This window comes from Manihot esculenta, chromosome 9, assembly GCF_001659605.2.
Source record: "Manihot esculenta cultivar AM560-2 chromosome 9, M.esculenta_v8, whole genome shotgun sequence".
NCBI lineage: Eukaryota > Viridiplantae > Streptophyta > Magnoliopsida > Malpighiales > Euphorbiaceae > Manihot > Manihot esculenta.
In genome coordinates, this window is record NC_035169.2 from 34,856,579 (window position 1) to 34,884,534 (window position 27,956).

General features: G+C 41.1%; 1 protein-coding gene across 5 annotated transcripts; it reads left to right on the plus strand.

Annotated features, from left to right (window-relative positions):
• The first annotated feature begins 661 nt into the window (after nt 1-661).
• Nucleotides 662-27,539, plus strand: LOC110623764 (putative ankyrin repeat protein RF_0381). Of its 5 annotated transcripts, none has more exons than XM_043960402.1 (14): nt 662-843; nt 924-986; nt 1,105-1,275; nt 1,542-1,673; nt 1,888-2,027; nt 2,554-2,640; nt 3,583-3,708; nt 3,838-3,990; nt 4,356-4,427; nt 5,907-6,008; nt 6,803-6,973; nt 7,062-7,141; nt 9,962-10,031; nt 10,456-10,728. In XM_043960402.1, exons 1-13 carry the CDS (start codon nt 813-815, stop codon nt 10,011-10,013), a joined length of 1,380 nt encoding a protein of 459 aa, XP_043816337.1. In that variant the 5' UTR covers nt 662-812; the 3' UTR covers nt 10,014-10,031; nt 10,456-10,728. The 5 variants fall into 5 exon arrangements, with proteins under 5 accessions (XP_043816337.1, XP_043816338.1, XP_043816335.1 ...); XM_043960403.1 differs by lacking the exon at nt 10,456-10,728 and adding an exon at nt 10,222-10,249; XM_043960400.1 differs by lacking the exons at nt 9,962-10,031; nt 10,456-10,728 and adding an exon at nt 27,266-27,539.
• Nucleotides 27,540-27,956: the final 417 nt, after the last annotated feature.

Consider the following 27,956-nt stretch of genomic DNA (forward strand, 5'->3'; position numbering starts at 1 on the left):
TTATAATTTTAATTATTTATATTAAAAAATTTATTATTTAATAGAAAATTTATTGATTAATCTATTAATTTTAAAAAATATATTTAAATATTTTTAAAATTTTAAAAAATTTACTAATTAATTATTTCATTAATTTTAAATATTAAATCTATTATTATTTAATATTTATAATTTTAAAAAATTTATTAATTAATTTTTTAATTTTATGTAAATCTATTAAATAATCTTTTTTATATTAAAGCTATTTTATATTTTTATATAATATTTAACGGTTAAAATTAATTAATAATTTTTTTAAAATATTATTAATATTTTAATATATTTTTTTATAATGAATGATTGATTAGTAAATTTTTTATAATATAAAAATTAAATAATATTTTTTATTATTTTATTTAATTTTTATAATTTTAAATATTTATATTATTTAATATCTTTAATTAATATTAAAATAAGTACTAATTATTTTTTATATATTTATATTATTTAATATCTCTAATTAATATTAAAATAAATACTAATTAATTAAATGAAAAAAATTGAAAAGTCAAATTATATAAAATATGAAGACATATTAATCAATTAATTTTGAAATAGGGTCAGCTATTAAATTTTTAAAAATTTAGGCATCTCTACTTAAAAAGGTTAAAACCCTGCGTCATTCTTGTATTAAACCCCAGCGCCAGACAGTTCCATTTGTTTTCCGTTTGTTGTCTGGCGTATCCGGGTGACGTTAGTCTGCCCTTTTATGCCAAAACCGTCAGGAAGTTTTTGATTTTTAGGGTTTCAGTCGCTAGTTTCTCCGAAGATACATGGCTCCCGATGCCTCTGTTGCTCTTGCTGGTCACTACCCTCTCTCACATTTCGGAGTTTTCGCTTGCTCAATTCAGTTTTTTTTACTTATGTTTTGGTTGTTGTTGCAGTCAGGCAGAAAGTTCAGCAGTTCCTCAATTCTGCAAGAACTGGGAATCTCGATCTTCTGAAGAGTAACTTCTGCTTAATTTTTCTCTAGTCAAAAAGGGTTATGGGTTTATTACCCTTAGTTAAATTTCTTGTGTTTTTTTTTTTCCTGTTATTTTTGTCGTTTGGCATTTGCTTTAATAGATGTAGCAGCCCAGCTCGATGATGGGAAAGGACTGGAAAAAACTGTTGCAGATATAAAGGATGCTAATAAACGAGGGGCGCTTCATTTTGCAGCAAGGGAGGGACAAACTGAAGTATGCAAGTTCTTAGTGGAGGACTTGAAGCTTGATGTTGATACGAAGGATGAAGATGGTATGCATTTAATGTTTGCATTATCAATACGTAATTGTTTCATGCCCTTCATTCCTGAGAAAATTATTCATTATTTTCTTCCCCCACAAAATAAACAATGTGGTGCCCTGTATTTGTTTGAGGTAAATGAACATCAGCTGCTCGGGAAGGACATGCATTATGATAATTAACATCAGCAATAGATTTTTGTTTGACCTCGTAGCTAAATTTCAGTTTTCTTTTGCACGAATTAAGAGTCTCGTTTGTGGTACTTGTTGCTTATACAGGCGATACTCCTCTTCTTCATGCTGCTCGGCAAGGACATGCTGTTACTGCTAAATTCCTTATTGAGCATGGTGCTGATCCTTCGATTCCAAGTGATTTAGGGGCCACAGCTTTGCATCATTCTGCAGGGATAGGTAATTGTTATTTTAATCCTTTCATCTTTCTTTGTGGTTGTAGGGGACAATTCTAGACCATCTGCAGCGTGGTTTTACTCCTTGCTTAATTTCTGTGATGATTTGCACGTGGCATGCTTGCAATTAGAATTAAAGCATATCTCATTTTTCTTCCCCAGATTCATTAGCCATCTGATCAGATTTTTATTTCTGCCCTTTTTGCTCTTGTTTGCAGGAAATATTGAGTTGACGACGTATTTACTTTCTAAGGGTGTTGAGGTTGATTCAGAAAGTGATGCTGGCACTCCTTTAATTTGGGCTGCCGGTCATGCTCAGCCTGATGCTTTGAAAGTTTTGTTAGAACACCATGCTAATGTAACATTTGCTCTTTCTCTGGTTCTTTCTATGTCGTATAATTGTGATAAAAAAGGTCGAATTGCATCTTCTTCTATGTGTTATGTTTGTTTTTAATTAAAATATTGGAGAGAGAGAAAGAGAGAGCCTCATTTTGTGCTTTTGAGGAAGGTGTTATTTGAATTTTCTTATTACAGGAAGTTTTTGCTCTTATTGGGGTTTGGGAAGGGAAGTTACTTCTCTAAGGCCAATAGTCAGTGGACAAGTGTCTTATGATGCATTGCTTATGGTTTGCAAGCCTTTGTTATATTCATTTTTGGGGAACAACGACAACATGAATATGAACCCTTTTTTTTTAATAGAAAATCTGTGAAGTTTTTTTTTTTTTGTTTCAAAAAGTATTTCTGTTGCTTGGAGTGGCAGTAATCGTTTCATTTTCATGGTTTCCAAAATAACATTCCCAAAAAAAAGGCATTTAGGTTTCTCAAAGGCATGAATGAGACTTTTTTTTTGTGTGTTTCTTATATTATTTGAAATTTTCATGCAGCCTAATGCTGAAACAGAAGATAATATAACTCCAGTATTGTCAGCTGTTGCTGCTGGTTCATTAGCTTGCATAGAATCATTAGTTCAGGTACCTTCTTTCTTCCTTTAATTTGTTGGATAATGTTTTTGAGTTTGACAGCAGTGCATCTTTAGTTTCTAGGTAAAGATAGGAAGTCTAAAACTGAAAAGGAATGGGATCATGTTTGTTTGCACTGTTAAGAAAAGAAATTCAAAATAGGTTGTTCGTTGATGCTTAAAACTTCTTGTAGTTATGAATTGGTGACGTGCTCTCTTACCTTCTGTCTCCTTCTGGATTGGATTTTCATTCGAAAGGAATTAATGAAATATTGCATCACTGTTTGGCTTCAAACACGATGCATGGACCCCTCAAATAGATGCTCAAAATAGAAAAAGAAAACGTGGCATTTCAATGAATAATCTAAAGGAAGTCAGTTGAATAATATAGAGTTCAATTATACCTTTTAGCACTAATAAATATCCTTTTCCTTTATTGAAATGGGTATTAGGTTTTTGGGCATTTAATTTACTGCGTCCCAGCTGAAAAATTAAAGATGCAAATCACAATAGGTCGAAAAGTAAAGTTCGGTGTTGCATCATAGCAAAGAGAAATTGAACTTACCTTATCAAAGAAAGAGAAAGTGGGCCTTACCGCTGAAGGGTTTACTTAATTTCCTCCTCCCTCCTTCACCTCACCTCTAGAAGAAATGTATTATTGGTCGGTGGTTTGGCAAGTTAGCTACCATAGATACATCATTTTGTGGTTGTAAACTATCTTTCAGTTAATGTTTTACATTTTGTGATGGTTGTCAAATTCCATATATATATTGCCTTCTGTAGCTGATTGATCTTGCAAATCGTGAAGTGAAACTTCTGATACTTTTTCTAGGCTTGAGATTTATGATGATGTTAAAGGTGCTATCTTCTGGCGCGGCAATGTCCTTAATTTTATTGATTATGATGAGGTTTTCTGCTATTTTATAGCATTAATATCTTGATTTCTTATGTGCAGGCAGGTGCTGATGTGAATGTTGTTGCTGGTGGAGCCACGCCATTGCATATTGCAGCTGATAATGGGAGTCCAGAAATCTTGAACTGTTTACTGAAAGTTGGGGCTGATCCTAATGTCGCTGATGAGGTGAAGCCATCACTGTATTCATTTATTTAATGAATATTTCTATTTTCTTTCATTTCTTGATATGCTTCTACCAATTGAATTGACAACCTCATTATCATTTGGAGTCAAAAAGTTGTATTTGCTCCACAGGATGGCCAGAAACCTATACAGGTTGCAGCAGCAAGAGGCAATCGTGCAGCTGTTGAGATCCTTTTTCCCTTGACAGCAAAAGTTCAAACTATCCCAGAGTGGACTGTTGATGGAATTATCGGATATATGCAGTCTGAAACTAACAAACAACTGGTACTCAGATCATTAAGATTATGTTTTGGATTTCACTATTTAGGAGAATGAATGTCTCTGCTTCATATGCTGTTATGATGAGTAATTTGTCAATTCACTTTCAGCATGTGATGGTATATTCTTTTTGTAATATAATAGTACTAAGTTTCCTTCGTCTTAATGATTGTGCTTTTGGTAGTTTCTGACAAGGGACAAAAATGTTTAATACGAGGTGGAGATTATGGTCATAAATGAAACAGAGATACAAATACAATACTGTTTTCACCAGATATTGTTATTGAATTTCAATATACTGCTTGAAACTTGCTTTTTCTCGTTCTGCAGCAACTGACTACACTGCTGGAAATTCTTATATTTGTTTGCAGGAAGAAATGAGGAATCTGAGGGAAGTTAGTGCTATAGAGGCCGCTGCAATACCAAGAAATGTTCCCCCTGAGGTAGCACTTCTATTCTGTAACTTAATTCTTTTGTTGCTTTTGTGGCATTTTTCCAATTTACCATCAAAATCTTTTTATTTCATGAAAAAAAATTTCTTAGAATAAATTTCCTTTAATTACTTCCTAATTGTTGTAACAGATGGTTTTCTTTCCATTGGTAGAAATAACCATGTTTATATGCTTATAAACTTATGATGGTCGTTTATTTATATATGAAAAAGTGAGAAGTAACCGGAAGTCCTTCAACTTATAACAAAACCTCAATTGAGCCCTAGAAATTTCTTTTCTATTTCACTGGAGTACTTGAATGGTTGAAGATAATATTATTCCATAATTCATGTACATGTGCCGCTTAGGTTTGGGCATGGTTCCATGCCTTATATATTCTTATGCTGGACTGAAGGCTTCAATTCATTATGTTTATAAAGCAAAACCATACAGTTAAATGGGTTAACTGTTTGACCAGATCAGTTAGCCAATTGGTTTGATTTTTTGTCCCTTTAGAAAAGGGAAAAACAAGAAAGGAAATCTTGCATAAACCCTTAAAACAATCAACAAACCATTGGAACATTTAGAAGTGAAAGAAAAATTTATTATTTAAAAGCCAACATTAAATATTAATCCAACAAATTAAATATAAACAAAATTCAAAATAAATTGAATGAATAAAAATAAAGTTTTTTTTTTTTTTTTACATTAATAGATATAGTATTTATTTTTCCTCCGTCTTCCTAATATCAGGTCCTTTTGAGGTTTTTAAATGATGATAGTTCTATAACTCACACAATGTAAAAATATATTGAAATTTAAATTAAATTGCTTTTCGGATTGGTTAATTAACCAGTGGTCCAAGTAAAGAACTGGTCGAGAACCGAAATCCAAAAAATTCCCAAAGCTTCTACCTATACCACATTAGGCTAGGCTGGCTAAGAGAATTTCTCAATTCGGTTTCTCGGTTTCTCCATGTTCTTTGTTCCCACCTACTACCACATGTATAATTCTATTGACATTTATCCTCACCTATCACTTTTTGTTATGGAATGATTTTAATATAGTTCAAGGACTTGATTAAGAATCATTGTAAGTTGGATGACTTTTGAGGCATTTGAAGTATAAAGAAATTGTTTGATTTGGAAAGTTCCTGAAGAAGCAGATTATGATAGAATCATTGCATGCTTTTGGAACTTATAAGAAAATTATGCCGATTCTGTATTTAAGGTTCCATTTGGAGAAAGTAATCGTATTCACAATTTACCAAAATATGGTGACTTTAGTGAATTTGTTGTTGGTTATTTAAGGTTTTATTACACCATGTATATTTTTGCACCTGACAGATCTTAAGCGATTCCTGTGCATTGTCTTTTGTGGCAGGTCAAAAGTGATGCACAATAATACTACTAATAATAATAACATAGTTTGGTAAAAGTTATATTTTTCCCTGAGCTTCACCCTCATAGATGTTATTCCCAACTTGTTCAGGTATCACCTGAAGCAAAGGCGAGAGCTGCAGAAGCGAAATCAAGAGGAGATGATGCTTTCAGAAGAAAGGATTATTGTATGGCTGTGGATGCTTATACACAAGTATGCAGTTTGTATAATATCCACTTCACAATATTTAGTCTCTTCCTAGTTTTTAATTAGATTTTTGGCCTTTTCTGTTCGTTGGAGGACAGAATCTAGATTTTTTTAACATGCTTTATGACATTCTGAAAATTGTTTCTTTCCTCTTCCATGTGAAAACAACCATGAGCATCCATCCCTAAATAACTATGTATTTCTCTTGATAAAGAGTTGAAGCCACAACTTTCATTTTGCTGTAGCATGAAGAGTAGCAGTTGGTGAATACAAGAGGTTTTTCTTAGGACATAGAGTTCAGTGGAGCAAATATCATGGAAAGACACTACTCTAGAGGAAATGCCCCTTTCTAGGTGTTTTCTTTCCACTTCCTGGTGCCACTTTATAGAGAACACAAGAGCCCAGTTTGGAATTGAGGTGCAAAAACTTCAAGGGCGACAAAGCTTTTTTCTCTTGCTCTTATGCACAGCTGCTGTTTTGATGTCTTGGATTTTGCACACAACTGGTGCGCCATAAAAACAGGCACTAGATGGTGTTTGATTTAATTTAGTGGTTGAGAGTTAGCATTAACCCATCAACTCTTGGTTTGGAGCATTTACTTGGCTTATTGGTTGAAGTAGTATTTCAAACCTAAAAGTTAGAATTGCTAGTTGTTAGTGTAGGTATCTGGAACTGGAAGGAACCCGCCAATTGCAAAACGAACTATAATCACCAATCGAAGACACCCTTGACAACTGGTGACAGTAGTTAGTGAGTTTTCTTGATGTTGACTTAATAATGATTTGGTGTTGCATTTGCAGGCGATTGATCTAGACCGTACTGATGCCACTTTGCTTTCAAATAGAAGCCTTTGTTGGTTGCGCTTGGGACAACCTGAGCATGCATTAACTGATGCACAAGCTTGCAGAGCACTAAGACCAGATTGGCCAAAAGCTTGCTATCGGGAAGGTGCAGCTCTGCGTTTATTGCAGGCATGTCTCTCTTTCTTTCTTTTGAGTCTATGAGAATGATTTCAAGACCTATATTGTCTAACAGTTCTTTGTTGTGTTTTAATTGCAGAGGTTCGATGAAGCAGCAAATTTGTTCTATAAGGGAGTCAAGCTTAATCCTGAAAACAAGGAACTCGTTTCGGCATTTAGGTTTGTGATTAGATGCTCCTTATTTTTCCTCTTTTCTTCTTCATTAGCTGTCATCACTTATTGGATCTGCATGGCTACGCCATTATTAGTAGCCTTCTTTTAACATCTCATCCTCGTCTGGATACCTTGTAAAGTCCTAGGTTAACACTGCCTAATTGGTTTCCATGCAACTTTGGCCACCTTTTCAGGGAAGCTGTTGAAGCTGGGAGAAAGTTTCATGGTACTGATAACAAAAATCATGAAATCTTAGGTGACAAATGAACACCAAAGACAGTTAAAAAGTTTTTCCATTCCCCTTTGCCCTTCTCTGTAGTTGGTTAGAAACCATAAAAAGCATATCTTTGTTCTGAGTTGAAGCTCCATGGAAAGAAGAAAAAGAGAGTGTGTACCTATGAGCTAATAATATTTAACATTTTGGGAAGTTTTTGTCATAGATTTGCACCAACTTGAAGATACGCTTTTAAAGAATATTTTAGTTATAGATATTTCAGTATTTTCTTAATTTTCTTAAGTTTAAAATTTTATATTTTCCCTGTCCATTTTCTTTTTTACATTCTAATAATATATAAATTTGTTAGTGTATTTAGCCTAAATCATTATCTCGAACCTTTTTATATGTCATTTTAGTTATTAATAAAAAAAGTTTTATTATCATTATTATTCGTTTGCATGTTATATAATAAATGATTAATATTTCTGATTACTTGTTATTATGGTGATAATAATAAAATATGACTAGTATGATTATTAATTGATAATTATGAGATGATTATGTATATGTTGATATAATTTAATAATTATAGATATTTGTTAGAGAACAAAGTATCGGATGGATTTGCATTGAGATCGCTGTATGGGTTATTATTATAAGTGAATTTCAAAGTTATGTCTTAATCATTTGACTTGAGATTATCATAGTTTCCAATATAAAGACTGTTATGTTTTGACATAATCAAACATTGTGTATAATTGGATAATCATAAAGGTTATGATTGTGTATAATAGAAATTATGTAAAGAATATTGAATAATCAAGATAGAATTTATCCAAAGAGAGATATTTTCTGGGCCTCTTAATAAGTGAGACTGAGAAATGCATGGTTGTGTTCAAATGAATTGATAGTATGATCAATATTATTTGATTTTATCGATCTATTTAGAGATTGAGAAATCATAAGTTTGAACATTATAAGTTTGACATTGACCATAACTTATGTTCAAACTAGATATCGTGTGACAAATGGATTAATACATGTTATATTTATTAGACTTTATCGGACTATCGATTCTCATATTAATTGGGTAGTTATAATAGTTTGTTAGAGGCCGCTTATGATTTATGGACCTTGTAGGACTGGGCCTATTGCCAATTAATATGAGTTTATTGGGTTACACATAAAAAAATGTTGTTAATGTGTTATATTAAATGGGCTAAAAGCCCATTAGTATAATTAATAGTAATAATGATATTATAATTAATATTAATTATTTATTATTATAAGATAATAATATTTAAAAGATCTGCAGTTTATTTGTAACTATTACAGATAAAATATTTTTCGATTTTTCTTATTAAAACAAACTATCACGTAAAATATTTGAGTATCTGCGAGATTGTGATAGTTGGTTATGAGCACAACTCTTTTACGAAAAGAATTGTGGGAAAATAAAAAGATTGAAAAACCATCTTCTGACGTAAAAGAGTTGTGGGAAAATAAAAAGATTGAAAAACCATCTTCTGTGAATTGTGGGAGTAAGATTTTGAAGAAATCATTTTTTTGAGTTACAAATTGGGGAGCACATATCTTATCCATCTTTGAGAGAGGAAGCACTCTAAAAGGATAAAAAACGTTCGTGTGGATACCATTAAGGATGTTCGTTTCAAAAGCAGTACCATCAATCCGAAATACTATCTTCTCGTCGAGTCTAATATGTTAGTTTTTTATCATTCTTTTCGAAATAAACGAAGCATTCAGATCTTGTGAAGGAAATCAGAGGTTTTTATTTTTCCGCTGCGTGTTTTGGATTGCAGTAATCTCTGGGTATCCTAACAGTGGTATCAGAACCAACCTGTGCTCTTCGTTTAAGTCGAATATGCCATGATTGATGTGCTACATGTGATATATGTTTATTCGAATGGCATGATAATTAAACTGTATAATTCGTTTTACATATGATGTTCAAAACGATAAATTTATATGTGATATGAATCAATGATATTTGTAGGTTTTATGTGAATCATTTTCACAAAGTATACATACACATATGCGTTACTGTTGTTTGTTAATATGATTAATAAATGATGGTATCGTTTTCTGTATAGTCAATAATTGTTTGATATGATCAAACAATTACTGATACGATCAGTAAAATCAATTTGACTGATATGCAGAATAAAAGAATTTAGGTAGAATATTGTTAATATGATTAATGGTTCTGTTTAGCTTAATTATAACCGTCATGCCAAAGCTGACTTGAAATTAGGTGAAATATGGATCTTAGCCCACTAAAATATTATTATTGTAATAATTCTTTTTGTTGAGGGTTGTATTTTAGTAGGAGATTATTATCGCCTTAATATTAATTTGTTTATTAAAAACAGGCCCCATAAAAACAGGCCACCGAACCCTGCCTACGAAAGTGTCTGACTTTCGGCTCTAGAGGGACCTTCGGCTGCCGAACCTGCCGCCGAAAGTCCCCTGTCCAGCTCTTTTTGCCTGTTTTTCCATGCATGTTTGAGATGTTTTAGAGGGATTTTTGGGGAGATGTTCAGAGTTATGTTAGAGTATATTTGGTCCCTCATTTGAGTCCACCTTTGTAGGATCGGACCTGAGGAACCAAGGAGGCCCACAGAGTTAGCTGGTTCAGAGTGATTCCAGCATCTACTAGAGGTGAGTAGAACTGAACTATGTTTTAAACTAATGAAAGTTTTGAGCATGACCAATGCATCATGAATGCCATGTATATGTTAGGTTGTATTGTATTAGTATTCACGAAGATGACGCATTGCATTATTTCTTGTCGGTGTGGATGGACAACAGGACGACCCTTTAGCCCTCTAATTATTATTTTATGTAACAGAAGTCCTGAGGAGCTCCTTTGAGAGCCGGGCACAGAGCTTATTGTATGTAACAGAAGTCCTGAGGAGCTTCACCGAGGGCCGGGCACAGAGTAGAGAGATTTTTGGGTCAGTCTATCCGTTATGTGACTTGTTTGTGATATGATGCATTTTATGGAAGCATGATTTATTAAATGATTTTTATTATTGTTCTGCTCACTGGGCTCTCGTAGCTCACCCCTCTCCCTAACCCTCAGGTTTATAGGGCCAGAGATAGCACGGGATAGCAGCAAGAGTAAAGTCTATGTAATAGTACAGTAGTGGACATGTATTATAAAAAAAGATGTAATGTAATGTAATGTATATTGAGGATAGAATTGTGATTGGCCCTAGAGTATGGTTGATCCCTTTTGTACATGATCAGTATCTTATGTTTTATAGTGATATGTGTTGATAACCAAGTTTAATATATGTAATGTTGACCTAACTAGAGCATTTGATGAGGGTTCTAGTATGGGGTTTTATGTTTACAGTTAGTGCATGCACAGGTTAAGCTTGGTTGATGAAAAGTTTAAAATTTTATGGAAGTTGTGGATCATGTATGGGATTTATCAGGTTTACAGGATGTATAGTAGGCTTGCTACGGGTTCCAGCGACCTTAAGTCGATCTGAATTCTAGCGCCGGTAGCGGTCCGGTCTCCGGGTCGTTACAGATTGGTATCAGAGCCCTAGGTTCATATGGTTGGACCTAGAGAGTGTTGGGCTCATAGATGTCATAGAATGGCGAGCACAATAAGAAAAATCATGTCCACTAGGATAGGATGTAGAGTCCTGTCTTGATGATGTGAAAGACCATGACTGTTTGCATGTGCATTCATGATATGCTATGTATGTGTAGAGGGTTCATGTGTTCCACATGGACAATATGATGCTAATGTTTTTGTGTATTGTTATGTTTTTAGAAGTCAGAATGTGAGGTACTCGTCGATCTGCACGATTGACTGGAGTTCCACCAGAGAATGAGGGCATGGATGCTCGTCCCCCTGCTTTGCCAAGGGCAATGTCTGGCAGGACAAACAGAGAAGGTACATCAAGGGACCCTCGAAGGTCTTTTGATGCAAGCAGAAGAGGAACAGTTCAGGGTGAAGTGTCAGAGGATGTGAGGGAGGCTATGGATGTTGACTAGAGAAGAGAAGGAAGTGTGGGTGTTGGCATGTCTGAAGAGGGTATGGAAGAATCTTAGGGAGGCGTTCAGGCCTCGGGGTTTGGTTATCCACCCCAATACCAGCCGTTTTTTCAGGGCGCACGGTATTCGATGGGGGGTACATCGGATTACTCTAGGTTTAACCCATATCCCACCTTCATGCCTTATCCTCCTTTTTACCCACCATATCCATAATACCCCATGTATCCACCCTCGCCCTTTTACCCAAGTCCAGCAAACCCTTATCCAGGAAGTGTTGTACCTCCTCCACCACCAGCAGAACCAGTTGTCCCTGTTATCCAAACACCTAAACCTAGCTCACCGGAGAGGAGCAAGGTAAAGATGACAGATTACCTAAGCTGGATGCTCCTAAGTACAAAACAGGAGGTGATCCGTTTGAGTATCTCAAAACGGTGAAAATGATAGCAGATGAGCTGGGGGCAAGTGATAATAGAGCCATTTAGATGGCGGGGTTCACTCTGAAATGCAAGAAAGCAAAAGAGTGGTTTAATAATTATGTGGACCCTAGGTTGGATAACCTGTCATGGGAGGAGTTTGCTAATGAGTTTCCTGGATGGGCTTTTCCAGACAGTTCTTGTAACGACCCGAAAATCGGACCGCTACCGGCGCTAGGATCCAGGTCGACTTAAGGCCGCCGGGACCCGTAGCAAGCCTAACATGCATCCTGTTAATCTGTTTAATCCCATACATGATCGACAAAATACATAAAAATTAAAACTTTTCTTTCGTTCATTTTTTCATGTACCAATCTCAACCTGTGCATGCACTAAACATAAACATAACCATAACATTGACCCCTCTGTGGGATCTCATCAAAGCCCCAATGGGCGACATAATATGCGTTGAGTTGGTTCACATATACATCATAAAAACATCTGAGATCATGTAATAAAAGGGGATAACAATACCCATAGAGTCAAGCACAATTTCTAATCCTCAATATCATTATACATAACATGACTATTCAACTTTACATCATCTTACAATTTATCATGTCCACTTCCTATCTATTACAAATACATGACTTTACTCTCCTTGACTTCTCTGTCTAGCCCGTACCTGCAATCCTGGGGGATTAGGGAAAGGGGTGAGCTACTAGAGCCCAGTGAGCAGAATAATGAAAAACAATATTTAAAATCTCATGCCATCATGTAATGCAGCACATCACAACAAATCACATCTCGGATGGTATTGTCACCAATAGTCCTCTACATTCCAAAATGCCGGGACGTAGAATGGGTCAACCGGTCTTTCTCTTAACATAACATAACATAGCATTTCAATGTGCCAGGGACATAGAATGGGTACAACTTGGACTTTCTCTTACATTGTGCCAGGACGTAGAATGGGTACAACATGGACTTCCATACCGTATCATGCCGTAACCTCATCATATCATATGAGGACTGAAGGATCATCCAATAACCAATCCACATCAACATCATAAATGCAATGCAACATATTCGTGAATTCTAATGCAAACAACCTAATTCATCACATGGCATTCATGATGCATGAACATGCTCAAAACTTTATAATTTATTTGCTTTCAATCGTAAAGGTTTATTCTACTCACCTCTTGGCTAGCTCTGACAATGACTAAAGCAGCTGACTCACTGTTGGGGTCCTCGGTTCCTCAGGTCCGAACCTACACAGGTGGACTCAAATGAGGGACCAAACAACTAGAACATAATTCTAAAAACATCCCCCTAAAATACCTCAAAACAATCATGCAACAACATGCAAAGGAAGGCTGAACAGGGCACTTTCGGCGGCAGGTTCGGCGGCCGAAAGTCCCTCCAGAGCCGAAAGTCAGGCAGGTTCGGCGGCACCTTTGGCGGCCGAAACTTCCAGACAGAGGCGAAACTCATGCATGTTCGGCGGCACTTTCGGCGGCCGAAACTCCCAGACAGAGACGAAAGTCTCCTTTCGGGGGCAGGATTTGGCAGCCGAAAGGCTTGCCTCCCCAGCCATGTTCGGCGGTCGAAAGTCCTTCGACTGCCGAACCTAGTTTCTGTCAAAGGGCAGAAACTTGGCTCCTCTTGCCTCCAATGCCTCCCAAACCTTCTAAACATGCATAATCCTATTCTACAACACACATACTCAAGCATACAAGCTCCTAGGGGCTTCAAACTATCTTAAACCCCATCTACAACACATTAAACAAGCATTTGCAAGCCACATTGTTCAAAAACACAACATAAACTCATAAACCTAACCATAAGCTAAACATGCATTCTACCCCATAGATCTTCATAAAACTTACTTAAAACATGCAATGAGCTTAAGATCGGCTCTTACCTCTTGAAGATCGAGAGAGAGACGACCTAATCTTGGAGATGGGAGATTTTCAACTTCCTTGGGTCTCCAAGCTCAAAACTTGCTCAAAACTTGAAAATCTTCAAAACAAGATGAAAACTTGTGAAAATCGTGAAAGATTTAAAGGAAAGGACTCAAGATTGGTGAGGGATGGCGGAGAGCTCACCTTGGCCGACAATGGGGAGAAAAGCTCGCCCGTTTTCGGCTAAGGGACCCTTTTATAGTGGCTGGCCAGGCCACGTTCGGGGGCCGAACGTGCCTCCGCATGCATGCCATGTTCGACGGCCGAACCTGGACTTCCCTCACTTATGCCTTCGGGGGCCTAAGGCACACCCGAAATGCATGCATGTTCGGCGGCCGAACCTGGGTTTTCCTCCAAGGTTGTTTTCATGCAAAAACTCATTTCCATCTTGCTTAAAACCATAAAACACATTAAAACAATTTATGAAAACATGGTTTTTCCCTTCTAGAAGTCTCCGACATCCGAGATTCCACCGGACGGTAGGAATTTCGATACCGGAGTCTAGCCGGGTATTACATTCTCCCCCCCTTAAGAACATTCGTCCCCAAATGTTCCTCAACTAGCACTTAGCATGGCATACACATATCATACATACGAAGCACATAAACTCACAAGGAACTAACCTCAGAAAAGATAAGGGTATTGCTGGAGCATGGACTCCCGTGTCTCCCAAGTGCATTCTTCCATATTGTGGTGGTTCCACAGGACTTTCACCATCGGGATTTCCTTGTTCCTTAGCTTTCTGATCTGGGTGTCTATGATCCGTACTGGCTGTTCAACATAGGTGAGATCTTCTTGAATCTCTACATCAGGCTCACTAAGAACCTTACTCGGATCTGACACGAACTTCCTTAACATGGAAACATGAAAAACCGGATGGATTCTTTCCATTGAAGCAGGCAAATCTAGCTTGTACAACACATTCCCAATCTTCTGCAAGATTTCAAAGGGTCCGATGTATTCTTGGGGCTAGTTTACCTTTCTTCCCAAAACGAACCACTCCTTTCATAGGAGACACCTTGAGCAATACCAGATCTCCCTTCTGAAACTCTACTTGCCGTCTGCGGATGTCTGCATAACTCTTCTGTTTGCTTGCAGCAGTCTTGATCCTTTCTCTGATTATGGGTACCACCCTGCTGGTAATCTCTACTAGCTCAGGCCCTGCTAAGGCCTTCTCTCCAACTTCCTTCAAGCAAACAGGTGACCTGCACTTCCTTCCATATAAAGCTTCATAAGGAGCCATCCCGATGCTAGCATGATGGCTGTTATTGTAGGCAAACTCCACCAAAGGTAGATGCTGCCTCCAAGAACCGCCAAAGTCCAGCACACACATTCTGAGCATATCCTCGATAGTCTGGATGGTCCTTTCGGATTGTCCGTCCGTCTGGGGGTGGAAGGCGGTACTAAAATCCAACCTGGTACCCATGGCATTCTGCAGACTCCGCCAAAACTTGGAGGTGAACTGGGGCCCTCTATCAGACACTATTGAAACAGGAACCCCATGCAGCCTGACGATCTCATCTACATACACCTGCGCCAACTTGTCCACAGAATAGCCACTCCTGACAGGGATGAAGTGAGCAGATTTGGTGAGTCTGTCCACAATCACCCATATGGAGTCCAATCTGTTGGACGTCGCTGGTAACCCCACTACAAAGTCCATAGCTATATTCTCCCATTTCCACTCTAGAATAGGTAGCGGGTTAAGCATTCCAGCCGGCTTCTGATGTTCCAGCTTCACCCTCTGACACACTTCGCAGGCTGACACAAACTGTGCCACTTCTTTCTTCATCGCTGGCCACCAATAAACCTTCTTCAGATCTTGATACATCTTGGTGGCTCCGGGGTGAATGCTGTATCTTGCATTATGAGCCTCTCTCATAATGTCTCCTTTTAGCCCTATGTCATCTGGTACACACAATCGACTACCATAGCGGAGGATCCCCTTACTGTCAAATCTGAACTCACTGTCCTTGCCTGACTGGACAGTCCTGGCAATCTTCACTAACTATGGGTCCTCATGCTGTTTCTGAGCCACTTGCTCCAGAAACACAGGTGTCACTCTCATCTGGGCCACTAAAGCACCTGTACCAGATAACTCCAACTGTAGACCTTCATCAATGAGCTTGTAAAACTCCTTCACCACTGGTCTCCTCTCTGCCGTAATGTGGGATAGACTGCCTAGTGACTTCCGGCTTAGGGCGTCTGCCACGACATTCGCCTTACCCGGATGATACTGAATCTTGCAATCATAGTCACTCAGCAGCTCTACCCACCTTCTCTGTCTCAAGTTCAAATCTCTTTGACTCAGGATGTACTGCAGGCTCTTATGATCTGTAAAGATCTCACATTTTACCCCATAGAGGTAGTGCCTCCACATCTTGAGTGCAAAGATTACTGCTGCCATCTCTAGGTCATGCGTGGGATAATTTAACTCGTGCTTCTTCAGCTGTCTAGAAGCAAAAGCAATCACCCTTTCATTCTGCATCAGTACACAACCCAGTCCCACACGGGACGTATCACAAAAGACTGTAAAGTCCTCATCACTAGATGGCAGGGCTAACACTGGTGCTGAAGTCAACCTCTTCTTAAGCTCTTCAAAACTCTCTTCGCACTGGTCGGTCCACACAAACTTTTGATTCTTCCTGGTTAACCTGGTCAGAGGAGCTGCAATCTTTGAGAAGTCCTGAACGAACCTCCTGTAGTAACCTGCCAAACCCAAGAAACTCCTGATTTCTGTCACTGAAGTGGGTCTAGGCCAGTTAGCCACAACTTCTACCTTCTTGGGGTCCACCTCTATCCCATTTTCTGACACCACATGCCCTAAGAATGAAATGCTCCTCAGCCAGAACTCGCACTTGTAGAACTTGGCATACAAGCCATGTTCCCTCAAGGTCTGCAGAACCAACCTCAGATGATGGGCATGCTCCTCTGCATTCCTGGAATACACTAAGATATCATCTATGAAGACAATAACAAAGTGATCCAGGTATTGGCTAAACACTCTGTTCATGAGATCCATGAATGCTGCAGGGGCGTTGGTTAACTCGAACGGCATTACAAGGAACTCAAAATGCCCATATCTGGTCCTGAAAGCTGTCTTTGGCACATCTTCTTCTCTAATCCTCAGCTGATGGTACCCCGATCTTAGATCTATTTTGGAGAAACAACTCGCTCCTGCTAGCTGGTCGAATAGATCGTCGATCCTTGGCAATGGGTACTTATTCTTGGTAGTGACTTTGTTCAACTGCCTGTTGTAACGACCCGAAAATTCGGACCGCTACCGGCGCTAGGATCCAGATCGGCATAAGGCCGCCGGGACCCGTAGCAAGCCTACTATGCATCCTGTACAGCTAGTATAATCCCAAACATGATCAAACATATCCATAAAACATTTAAAACTTTACCTTTAACCAGCTTGACCTGTGTATGCACTATGACTGAACTCATAGAACCCCTAGGGTCAGCATACCGTATGTCAAACCCGGTCCAACATATACATCAACACAAAAATAAAACTCATGTACAAAGGGATTATCCAACTCGGGCCAAGCACAATACTATAACTCTGAACAAATTACATAATATCATTTTACAACATAACTCGTTTACATCCTTACATTACATCATGTCCACTACTATTCTATTACATAAACATGACTATGGACGTAACCTGCTGATCTCCTGATTAACTCTGACCCTGCAAACCTGGGGTTAGGGGAGAGGGGTGAGCTAAAAAGCCCAGTGAGCAGAAACCATAAAGAAAACAGTTTATTATATCATATGCTTTCATGACATGCATCACATCACAAACAATACACATCAAGGATGAATTCGTCACCATTAGCCCTTTTTCACATAAGTCTCATCTCAGATCAAGTCAATAATGCTCTATGCCAGGGGCGATGCGGCCACGCCTGGACTTCACATAACTCTATGCCAGGGGCGATACGGCCACACCTGGTCTTTCATGCTCTATGCCAGGGGCGATACGGCCACACCTGGTCTTTCATGCTCTATGCCAGGGGCGATACGGCCACACCTGGTCTTTCATCTCATATCATGCCATACATGTCATATCGTGTCATATTATGTCATATCACATCATACTGAGGGCTAATGGATCATCCAATATTCATCCACATCAACAACATATCATGCAATGCATCATATTCGTGAATACTAGTGCAATACAACCTACTACATAACATGGTAATCATGATGCATGAACATGCTTAACATTTGATTTATTTTAAAACATAAGGTTCAGTTCCACTCACCTCTGGCTAGCTCTGGACTAACTCTGAAGCAGCTAACACTGCTGAACACCTCGGTTCCTTGGGTCCGATCCTACACAGGTGGACTCCAGTGAGGTGCCAAGCATACTCTAAACAACTCATAAACAACCACCCAAAAACCCCCTAAAGCGTCACTTAAACATGCATAGAAAACACTCAAGAAAAGGCTGGACAGGGCACTTTCGGCGGCACCTTCGGCGGCCGAAAGTCCCAGACAGAGACGAAAGTCAGGCACTTTCGGCGGTCGAACATTACCTTCGGCGGCCGAAAGTCTGCTTTCAAGCCAAAACTCAACTTTCGGGGGCAAGGTTAGGCGGCCAATCCTTGCATCCTCAGGCAGGTTCGGCGGCCGAAACCACCTTCGGCGGCCGAACCTGAGTTCATCCAGAACTCAGCCTTTGTGCATTTCAAGCCTCCCAAACCTTCCATACACCCCAAAATAAGCACCCAACTTCTCAAACACATGCATACATCCTTAACCATGCACAAAGGAGCTCAAACAAAGCTTAAACTCCCAAAAACAACATCTAAAGCATACATAGATAGTTTATGACCCACATAGGCCAAAACCATCAAAACAAACCAAACCTCACATACTCTCTCCCAATCATGCATACTCTCTCCCACATGCTCAAGGGGCTTGAAAACTAACTTAAACCCCAACACAAACATCATAAGAACATACATTATCAAACATTGGGCATAAAACCCACATAAACCCTAACATGCATAGCTACCCATAACACTCCCATAAACTCACTTAAAACTTCATTAAAACAGTAGAGAAGTAAGGATCTACACTTACCTCTTGAAGATCGAGGGTTGGTGCGACCCAAAGCTTGAGATGTGGAGAACCCAAACTCTTAAAGTCTCCAAGCTCTCCAAACTTTGATCCAAGCTTTAAAACTCTTTAAAACAACCATGGAACTCATAAAAATAGGAAGGAGATGAAGAGAAAACATGAAAATGACCAAAGGAGGGCATGAACACACCTGAGCTCGAGAATGGGGAGAACTCTCGCCCATTTTCGGTCTGAGGGGCTTTTATAGGTGGCCAGCCGAACCTCTTTCGGCGGCCTAACGTGCATGCGAAACACCCCCATGTTCGGCGGCCGAACCTGGTTTGTTCAAACAAGGCTTTCGGAGGCCAAAGGCGCTCCCGAAACCTTTCCATGTTCGGCGGCCGAACTTCACTTTCGGCGGCCGAACCTTTCAAACGCCTCCTTGGTTCTTTTCCTTTCAAAACTCAAATCTTTTTCATTTAAAACCATGGAATCAGTAAAAACATTTTAGAAAACACCTTTTTACCCTACAAGAAGACTCTGGCATCATCAAAATTCCAGATTCCAACGGAGATTCCGCCGGAAGGTAGGGATTCCGATGCCGGAATCTAGCCGGGTATTACACCTGTAGTCGATACAAAGTCTAAGGGATCCATCCTTCTTTCTGACAAACAAAACTGGTGCACCCCAAGGTGAGGTGCTCGGTCGGATGAAGCCCTTTTCTACCAGCTCTTGCAACTGTTCCTTCAATTCTTTCAACTCAACTGGAGCCATCCTGTAGGGAGGAATAGAGATCGGTCGGGTTCCAGGCATCAGCTCTATCTCGAACTCTATCTCCCTAGCAGGTGGTAAACCTGGCAGCTCGTCTGGGAAGACGTCTAGAAACTCTCTAACCACTGGCACCAAGGCGGGCTCTCTAACCTGACTGTTAAGCTCTCTCACATGAGCCAAATACCCCTGACATCCCTTCCTAAGCCACCTACGAGCCTGAAGAGCTGATATCAGACCTCTAGGTGTACCCCTCCTGTCTCCCCTGAAGACAACCTCTGACCCATCCTGACCTCTGAACCTGACTACCTTGTCCCTGCAGTCCAAGGTAGCACCATGGGTAGATAACCAGTCCATCCCTAGAATGACGTCAAAATCTGTCAAGTCTAGAACCACAAAGTCGGCGGAAAGGCATCTTCCCTTAACAAATACTGGATTGCACTGGCAGACTGACTCTGCCACTGATGGATCACACTTGGGTCCACTGACCCAGAGAGGACACTCTAACCCAGAGATCATCAGACCCAACCTCTCAACGGCTCTCGGAGCAATAAAAGAATGAGATGCACTAGGGTCCATCAAGGCATACACATCTGAACAACCAATGACTAAGTTACCTGCCACCACGGTGTTAGATGCATCTGCCTCCTGTTGAGTCATGGTGAAGATCCGTGCTGGAGCTGATGGACCTTCACCTCTGAAACCCGCTGACGAAGAGGCTGCCCCTCTTCCTCTACCTCTGCCACTGGCCTGAGTCATGGCTGGAGCTGCCGGTTGAGCCATACTGCCAGAAGCCGTCTGCTGAGACTGTGCTCCAAAAGCTGCCCTAGGACACTCCCGAGCCATGTGTCCCTCTTGCCCGCATCTGAAGCAGGCTGTTGTCCCAGCCCGGCAAACTCCCCTGTGTGGCCTACTACACTTTGCACAAACTGCATTATTCGCACCAGAGCTCGAGCCACTCCCTAGTCCCAGACTGGATTTGACATTGTTCCAAAACTTGTTCTTCTTGGGCTTCCTAGTGGTATTACTCCACTTTTTGCTACCTGAAGCTGCTGCACTCAGAGAAGAAGAGCCTGGGGTCTTGGAACCAGAAGACTGTGCCACTGACTGTCTGACTATTCCCTGAATGATGGCACTGGCCTCCATTTTCCGGGCTATATCCACTATGGCATGGAAGCTCTCCCTATCTGCTGACTGGATCAAGGAGGAATATCTGGAGTGGAGTTTCATGATATACCTCCTTGACTTCTTCTGGTCTGTGTCAAGGTTTTGCCCTGCAAATGGCAACAGCTCCAAGAATCTGTCTGTGAACTCCTCTACACCCATCTCATCAGTCTGCCTCAACTGCTCAAACTCTATCATCTTCAGCTCCCTTGAGCTATCGGGAAAAGCCCATCCTGCAAACTCGTTTGCAAACTCCTCCCAAGACATGTTGTCTACTCTCGGGTTCACATAATTCTTGAACCACTCCCGTGCCTTCTTGCACTTAAGCGTGAACCCAGCCATCTGAATGGCTCTACTGTCATCAACCCCAATCTCATCTGTGATCACCTTAACCCTTTCAAGATACACAAATGGGTCATCCCCTTTTTCATACTGGGGAGCACCCAGTTTCATGTAGTCGATCATCTTAACCTTGCTCCCACTGGCTGAGCTAGGTCTAGAAGGTTGAGTAACTGGGGCTGCTGGTTCTGTAGGTGGTGGAGGTGGGGGTGCGGCATTCCCCGAGGTGGGGTTTGCCGGGTGAGGATAAAAGGGTGAGGGTGGATAAGCTGGGTACTGGGGGTGAGGTGGATAAGGCATGTAGGTAGGGTAGGGGCTAAAGCTGGAGTAATCCGATGTGCCTCCCATCGGATACCCTGAACCCTGTGGGAAGGGTGGATAATGGGGTGGAAAACCATACCCCGAGGCCTGAACGCCTCCCTGCGACTCCCATGTCCCTTCTTCTGTCATGCTGACATCCAGATTCCCATCCCTCCTCTGGTCCTCTTCCATAACCTCCCTCACATCTGAAGAACTTCCTCCTCTATCTGTCCCCCTTCTGCTAGCATCAAAAGACCTTCTAGGGTCCCTTGACACTCTTTCTCTGCTTGATCTACATGACATTGCCCTAGGCAATGCAGGAGGACGGGCGCTCGTGCCCTCATCCTCAGGTGGTACTCCAGTCAATCTTGCTGATCGACGAGTTCCCCTCATCCTGTTTTCTGAAAGGCAGCACATAACAAGCAAACATTAGCATCATATGGTTCATGTGGGCACACATGAACCCTCATCACATACATCACATATCATTAATGCACATGCATATAATCATGGCATTTCACATCATCATTCAAGACAGGACTCCACATCCTATCCTAGTGGACATGATTTTCCTATTGTGCTTGACCTTCTATAACATCTATGAGCCCGACACTCTAGGTCCGACCATATGAACCTAGGGCTTTGATACCATTCTGTAACGATCCGAAAATCAGACCGCTACCGGCGCTAGGATCCAGGTCGACTTAAGGCCGCCGGGACCCGTAGCAAGCCTAACATGCATCCTGTTAATCTGTTTAATCCCATACATGATCGACAAAATACATAAAAATTAAAACTTTTCTTTCGTTCATTTTCTCATGTACCAATCTCAACCTGTGCATGCACTAAACATAAACATAACCATAACATTGACCCCTCTGTGGGATCTCATCAAAGCCCCAATGGGCGACATAACATGCGTTGAGTTGGTTCACATATACATCATAAAAATATTTGAGATCATGTAATAAAAAGGGATAACAATACCCATAGAGTCAAGCACAACTTCTAATCCTCAATATCATTATACATAACATGACTATTCAACTTTACATCATCTTACAATTTATCATGTCCACTTCCTATCTATTACAAATACATGACTTTACTCTCCTTGACTTCTCTGTCTAGCCCGTACCTGCAATCCTGGGGGATTAGGGAAAGGGGTGAGCTACTAGAGTCCAGTGAGCAGAATAATGAAAAACAATATTTAAAATCTCATGCCATCATGTAATGCAGCACATCACAACAAATCACATCTCGGATGGTATTGTCACCAATAGTCCTCTACATTCCAAAATGCCGGGACGTAGAATGGGTCAACCGGTCTTTCTCTTAACATAACATAACATAGCATTCCAATGTGCCAGGGACGTAGAATGGGTACAACCTGGACTTTCTCTTACATCGTGCCAGGACGTAGAATGGGTACAACCTGGACTTCCATACCGTATCATGCCGTACCTCATCATATCATATGAGGACTAAAGGATCATCCAATAACCAATCCACATCAACATCATAAATGCAATGCAACATATTCGTGAATTCTAATGCAAACAACCTAATTCATCACATGGCATTCATGATGCATGAACATGCTCAAAACTTTATAATTTATTTGCTTTCAATCATAAAGGTTTATTCTACTCACCTCTTGGCTAGCTCTGACAATGACTAAAGCAGCTGACTCACTGCTGGGGTCCTCGGTTCCTCAGGTCCGAACCTATACAGGTGGACTCAAATGAGAGACCAAACAACTAGAACATAATTCTAAAAACATCCCCCAAAAACCCCCTAAAATACCTCAAAACAATCATGCAAAAACATGCAAAGGAAGGCTGAACAGGGCACTTTCGGCGGCAGGTTCGGCGGCCGAAAGTCCCTCCAGAGCCGAAAGTCAGGCAGGTTCGGCGGCACCTTCGGCGGCCTAAACTCCCAGACAGAGGCGAAACTCATGCATGTTCAGCGGCACTTTCGGCGGCCGAAACTCCCAGACAGAGACGAAAGTCTCCTTTCGGGGGCAGGCTTCGGCAGCCGAAAGGCTTGCCTCCCCAGCCATGTTCGGCGGTCAAAAGTCCTTCGGCTGCCGAACCTGGTTTCTGTCAAAGGGCAGAAACTTGGCTCCTCTTGCCTCCAATGCCTCCCAAACCTTCTAAACATGCATAATCCTATTCTACAACACACATACTCAAGCATATAAGCTCCTAGGGGCTTCAAACTATCTTAAACCCCATCTACAACACATCAAACAAGCATTTGCAAGCCACATTGTTCAAAAACACAACATAAACTCATAAACCTAACCATAAGCTAAACATGCATTCTACCCCATAGATCTTCATAAAACTTACTTAAAACATGCAATGAGCTTAAGATCGGCTCTTACCTCTTGAAGATCGAGAGAGAGACGACCTAATCTTGGAGATGGGAGATTTTCAACTTCCTTGGGTCTCCAAGCTCAAAACTTGAAAATCTTCAAAACAAGATGAAAACTTGTGAAAATCGTGAAAGATTTGAAGGAAATGACTCAAGATTGGTGAGGGATGGCGGAGAGCTCACCTTGGCTGACAATGGGGAGAAAAGCTCGCCCGTTTTCGGCTAAGGGACCCTTTTATAGTGACTGGCCAGGCCACGTTCGGGGGCCGAACGTGCCTCCGCATGCATGCCATGTTCGGCGGCCGAACTTGAGGTTCGGCGGCCGAACCTGGACTTCCCTCACTTATGCCTTTGGGGGCCTAAGGCACACCCGAAATGCATGCATGTTTGGCGGCCGAACCTGGGTTTTCCTCCAAGGTTGTTTTTATGCAAAAACTCATTTCCATCTTGCTTAAAACCATAAAACACATTAAAACAATTTATGAAAACATGGTTTTTCCCTTCTAGAAGTCTCCGACATCCGAGATTCCACCGGACGGTAGGAATTTCGATACCGGAGTCTAGCCGGGTATTACAGTTCTAGAGAGCTGAAAATAATAGAGTTTGAGCAGCTGAGGCAGTCAGAGGATATGAGTGTCGATGAGTACACTGACAAGTTCTTGGAGTTGCTACAGTATGTGGGTCAGGCATATGATACAGACCAGAAAAAAGCTAGGAGGTATACCATGAGGCTTCATCCTAGGTATTCCTCCCTGATTCTAGCAGCAGAGAGGGAGAGCTTCCACGTTATAGTGGATGCAGCTAGAAAGATGGAGGCTAGTGCCATTATTCAGGGAACAGTTAAACAGCAGGTGGCACAGTCTTTGGGTTCCAAGACCCCAGGTGGGGGAAAGTCAGATCCCTCTTCTTAGAGTGCAGCAGTTTCAGGCAGTAAAAGGTGGAGCGGCTCTAATAAGCCAAAGAAGAACAAGTTCTGGAACAAGTTAAAGTCAGGTCTAGGTTTAGGAGGTGGCTCGAGCTCAGGTCCAAGTGGTGCAGAGTGTATGAGGTGCGGTAAGCTGCACAAGGGAGTTTGTCGGTTTGAGACAACATCATGTTTCAGATGTGGCCAGAAGAGACACATAGCTCGGGAGTGTCCTAGAGCAGCTTTCATGGCACCGTCCCAGCAGACAGCTCCAGGCAGTAGGGCACAGCCATCAGCTCCAGCCATGACTCAGGGCAGTAGCAGTGGCAGAGGGAAAGGGGCAGCCTCTTCTTCAGTAGGTTCCCGAGGTGAAAGTCCATCAGCTCCAGCTCGGATCTTCACTCTGATACAGTAGGAGGCTAACACGTCAAACACCGTGGTGTCAGGTAATCTCATCATTGGGTGTTCTGATGTGTATGCTTTAATGGACCCTGGTGCTTCTAATTCTTTTGTTGCACCGAGAGCCGTAGATAGAGTGGGTTTGATGGCTTCTGGGTTAGAGTGTCCCCTTTGGGTCAGTGGGCCTAAGTGTGATCCATCAGTGGCAGAGTCAGTCTGCCTGTTTAGTCCAGTGTTCGTTGAGGGTAGATGCCTTCCAGCCGACCTTGTGGTTCTAGATTTGACGGATTTTGATGTCATTCTAGGGATGAATTGGCTATCTGCTCATGGTGCTATCTTGGACTGTAGAGACAAGGTAGTCAGGTTCAGAGATCAGGATGGATCAGAGTTTGTCTTCAGAAGAGACAGGAGGGATACGCCTAGAGATTTGATATCAACCCTGCAGGCTCGTAGGTTGCTCAGGAGGGGTTGTCAGGGGTTTCTAGCTCATGTAAGAGAGCTTGATGGTCAGGTTAGGGAACCCGCCTCAGTGCCCGTAGTTAGAGAGTTTCCAGATGTTTTCCCAAACGAGCTTCCAGGACTACCACCTGCTAGGGAGATAGAGTTCGAAATAGAAGTTATGCCTGGAACCAGACCGATCTCTATCCCTCCCTACAGGATGGCACCAGCAGAGTTAAAAGAGCTAAAGGAGCAGTTGCAAGAGCTGGTAGATAAGGGTTTCATCCGACCGAGTACCTCACCTTAGGGCGCTCCAGTGATGTTTGTAAAGAAGAAGTATGGATCCTTGAGACTTTGTATCGACTACAGGCAGTTTAACAAAGTCACTACCAAGAACAAGTATCATTTACCCATGATCGATGATCTATTTGACCAGCTAGCAGGAGCGGGTTGTTTTTCCAAAATAGATCTAAGATCTGGATACCACCAGCTGAGAATCAAAGAAGAGGATGTGCCGAAGACAGCGTTCAGGATCAGATATGGGCACTATGAGTTTCTAGTGATGTCGTTTGGGCTAACCAATGCCCCTGTAGCATTCATGGATCTCATGAACAGAGTTTTCAGTCAGTATCTGGATCACTTTGTTATTGTCTTCATTGATGATATCCTCGTGTATTCCAGAAATGCAGAGGAGCATGCCCATCATCTGAGGTTAGTTTTGCAGACTTTGAGGGAGCATGGCTTGTATGCCAAGTTCTCCAAGTGTGAATTCTGGTTAAGGAGCATTTCTTTCTTGGGGCATGTTGTATCAGACCAAGGAATTGAAGTGGACCCCAAGAAAATAGAGGTTGTAGCTAGCTGGCCTAGACCCACTACAGTGACAGAGATTAAGAGTTTTCTGGGTTTGACAGGCTATTATAGGAGGTTCGTTCAGGACTTCTCTAAGATCGCCGCTCCTATGATCAAATTAACCAAGAAGAATCAGAAGTTTGTGTGGTCTGACCAGTAGGAAGAAAGTTTCGAAGACTTTCAGCCGCCGAACGCTGCCCCCGAAAGTGCTTGACTTTCAGCTCTGGAGGGACCTTCGGCCGCCGAACCTACCGCCGAAAGTCTCATGTCCAACCCTCCTTTGCCTGTTTTTCCATGCATGTTTGAGATGTTTTAGGGGGGTTTTTGGGGAGATGTTCAGAGTTATGTTAGAGTATATTTGGTCCCTCATTTGAGTCCACCTTTGTAGGATCGGACCCGAGGAACCAAGGAGGCCCACAAAGTTAGCTGGTTCAGAGTGATTCCAGCATCTACTAGAGGTGAGTAGAACTGAACTATGTTTTAAACTAATGAAAATTTTGAGCATGACCCATGCATCATGAATGCCATGTATATGTTAGGTTGTATTGTATTAGTATTCACGAAGATGACGCATTGCATTATTTCTTGTCGGTGTGGATGGACAACAGGACGACCCTTTAGCCCTCTAGTTATTATTTTATGTAACAGAAGTCCTGAGGAGCTCCTTTGAGAGCCGGGCACAGAGCTTATTGTATGTAACAGAAGTCCTGAGGAGCTCCACCGAGGGCCGGGCACAGAGTAGAGGGATTTTTGGGTCAGTCCATCCGTTATGTGACTTGTTTGTGATGTGATGCATTTTATGGAAGCATGATTTATTAAATGATTTTTATTATTGTTCTGCTCACCCAGCTCTCGTAGCTCACCCCTCTCCCTAACCCCCAGGTTTGCAGGGCCAGAGATAGCACGGGATAGCAGCAAGAGAAAAGTCTATGTAATAGTACAGTAGTGGACATGTCTTGTAAAAAAATAATGTAATGTAATGTAATGTATATTGAGGATAGAATTGTGCTTGGCCCTAGAGTATGGTTGATCCCTTTTGTACATGATCAGTATCTTATGTTTTATAGTGATATGTGTTGAGAACCAAGCTTAATATATGTAATGTTGACCTAACTAGAGCATTTGATGAGGGCTCTAGTATGGGGTTTTATGTTTACAGTTAGTGCATGCACAGGTTAAACTTGGTTGATGAAAAGTTTAAAATTTTATGGAAGTTGTGGATCATGTATGGGATTTATCAGGTTTACAGGATGCATAGTAGGCTTGCTACGGGTTTCGGCAACCTTAAGTCGATCTGAATCCTAGCGCCGGTAGCGGTCCGGTCCCCGGATCATTACAGTTAGGATTCTCATTGCCATTGCTATGTACTATGATTATGAGATATGACAAATGGATGTCAAAACAGCTTTCCTTAATGGAAACTTGCTCGAAGATGTGTACATGATACGACCTGAGGGTTTTGTAATCCCTGAGAATTCGAGAAAGATTTACCAGCTTCAAAGATCCATTTATGGATTGAAGCAAGCCTCTCGAAGCTGGAATCTTCGTTTTGATGAGATAATCAGGGACTTTG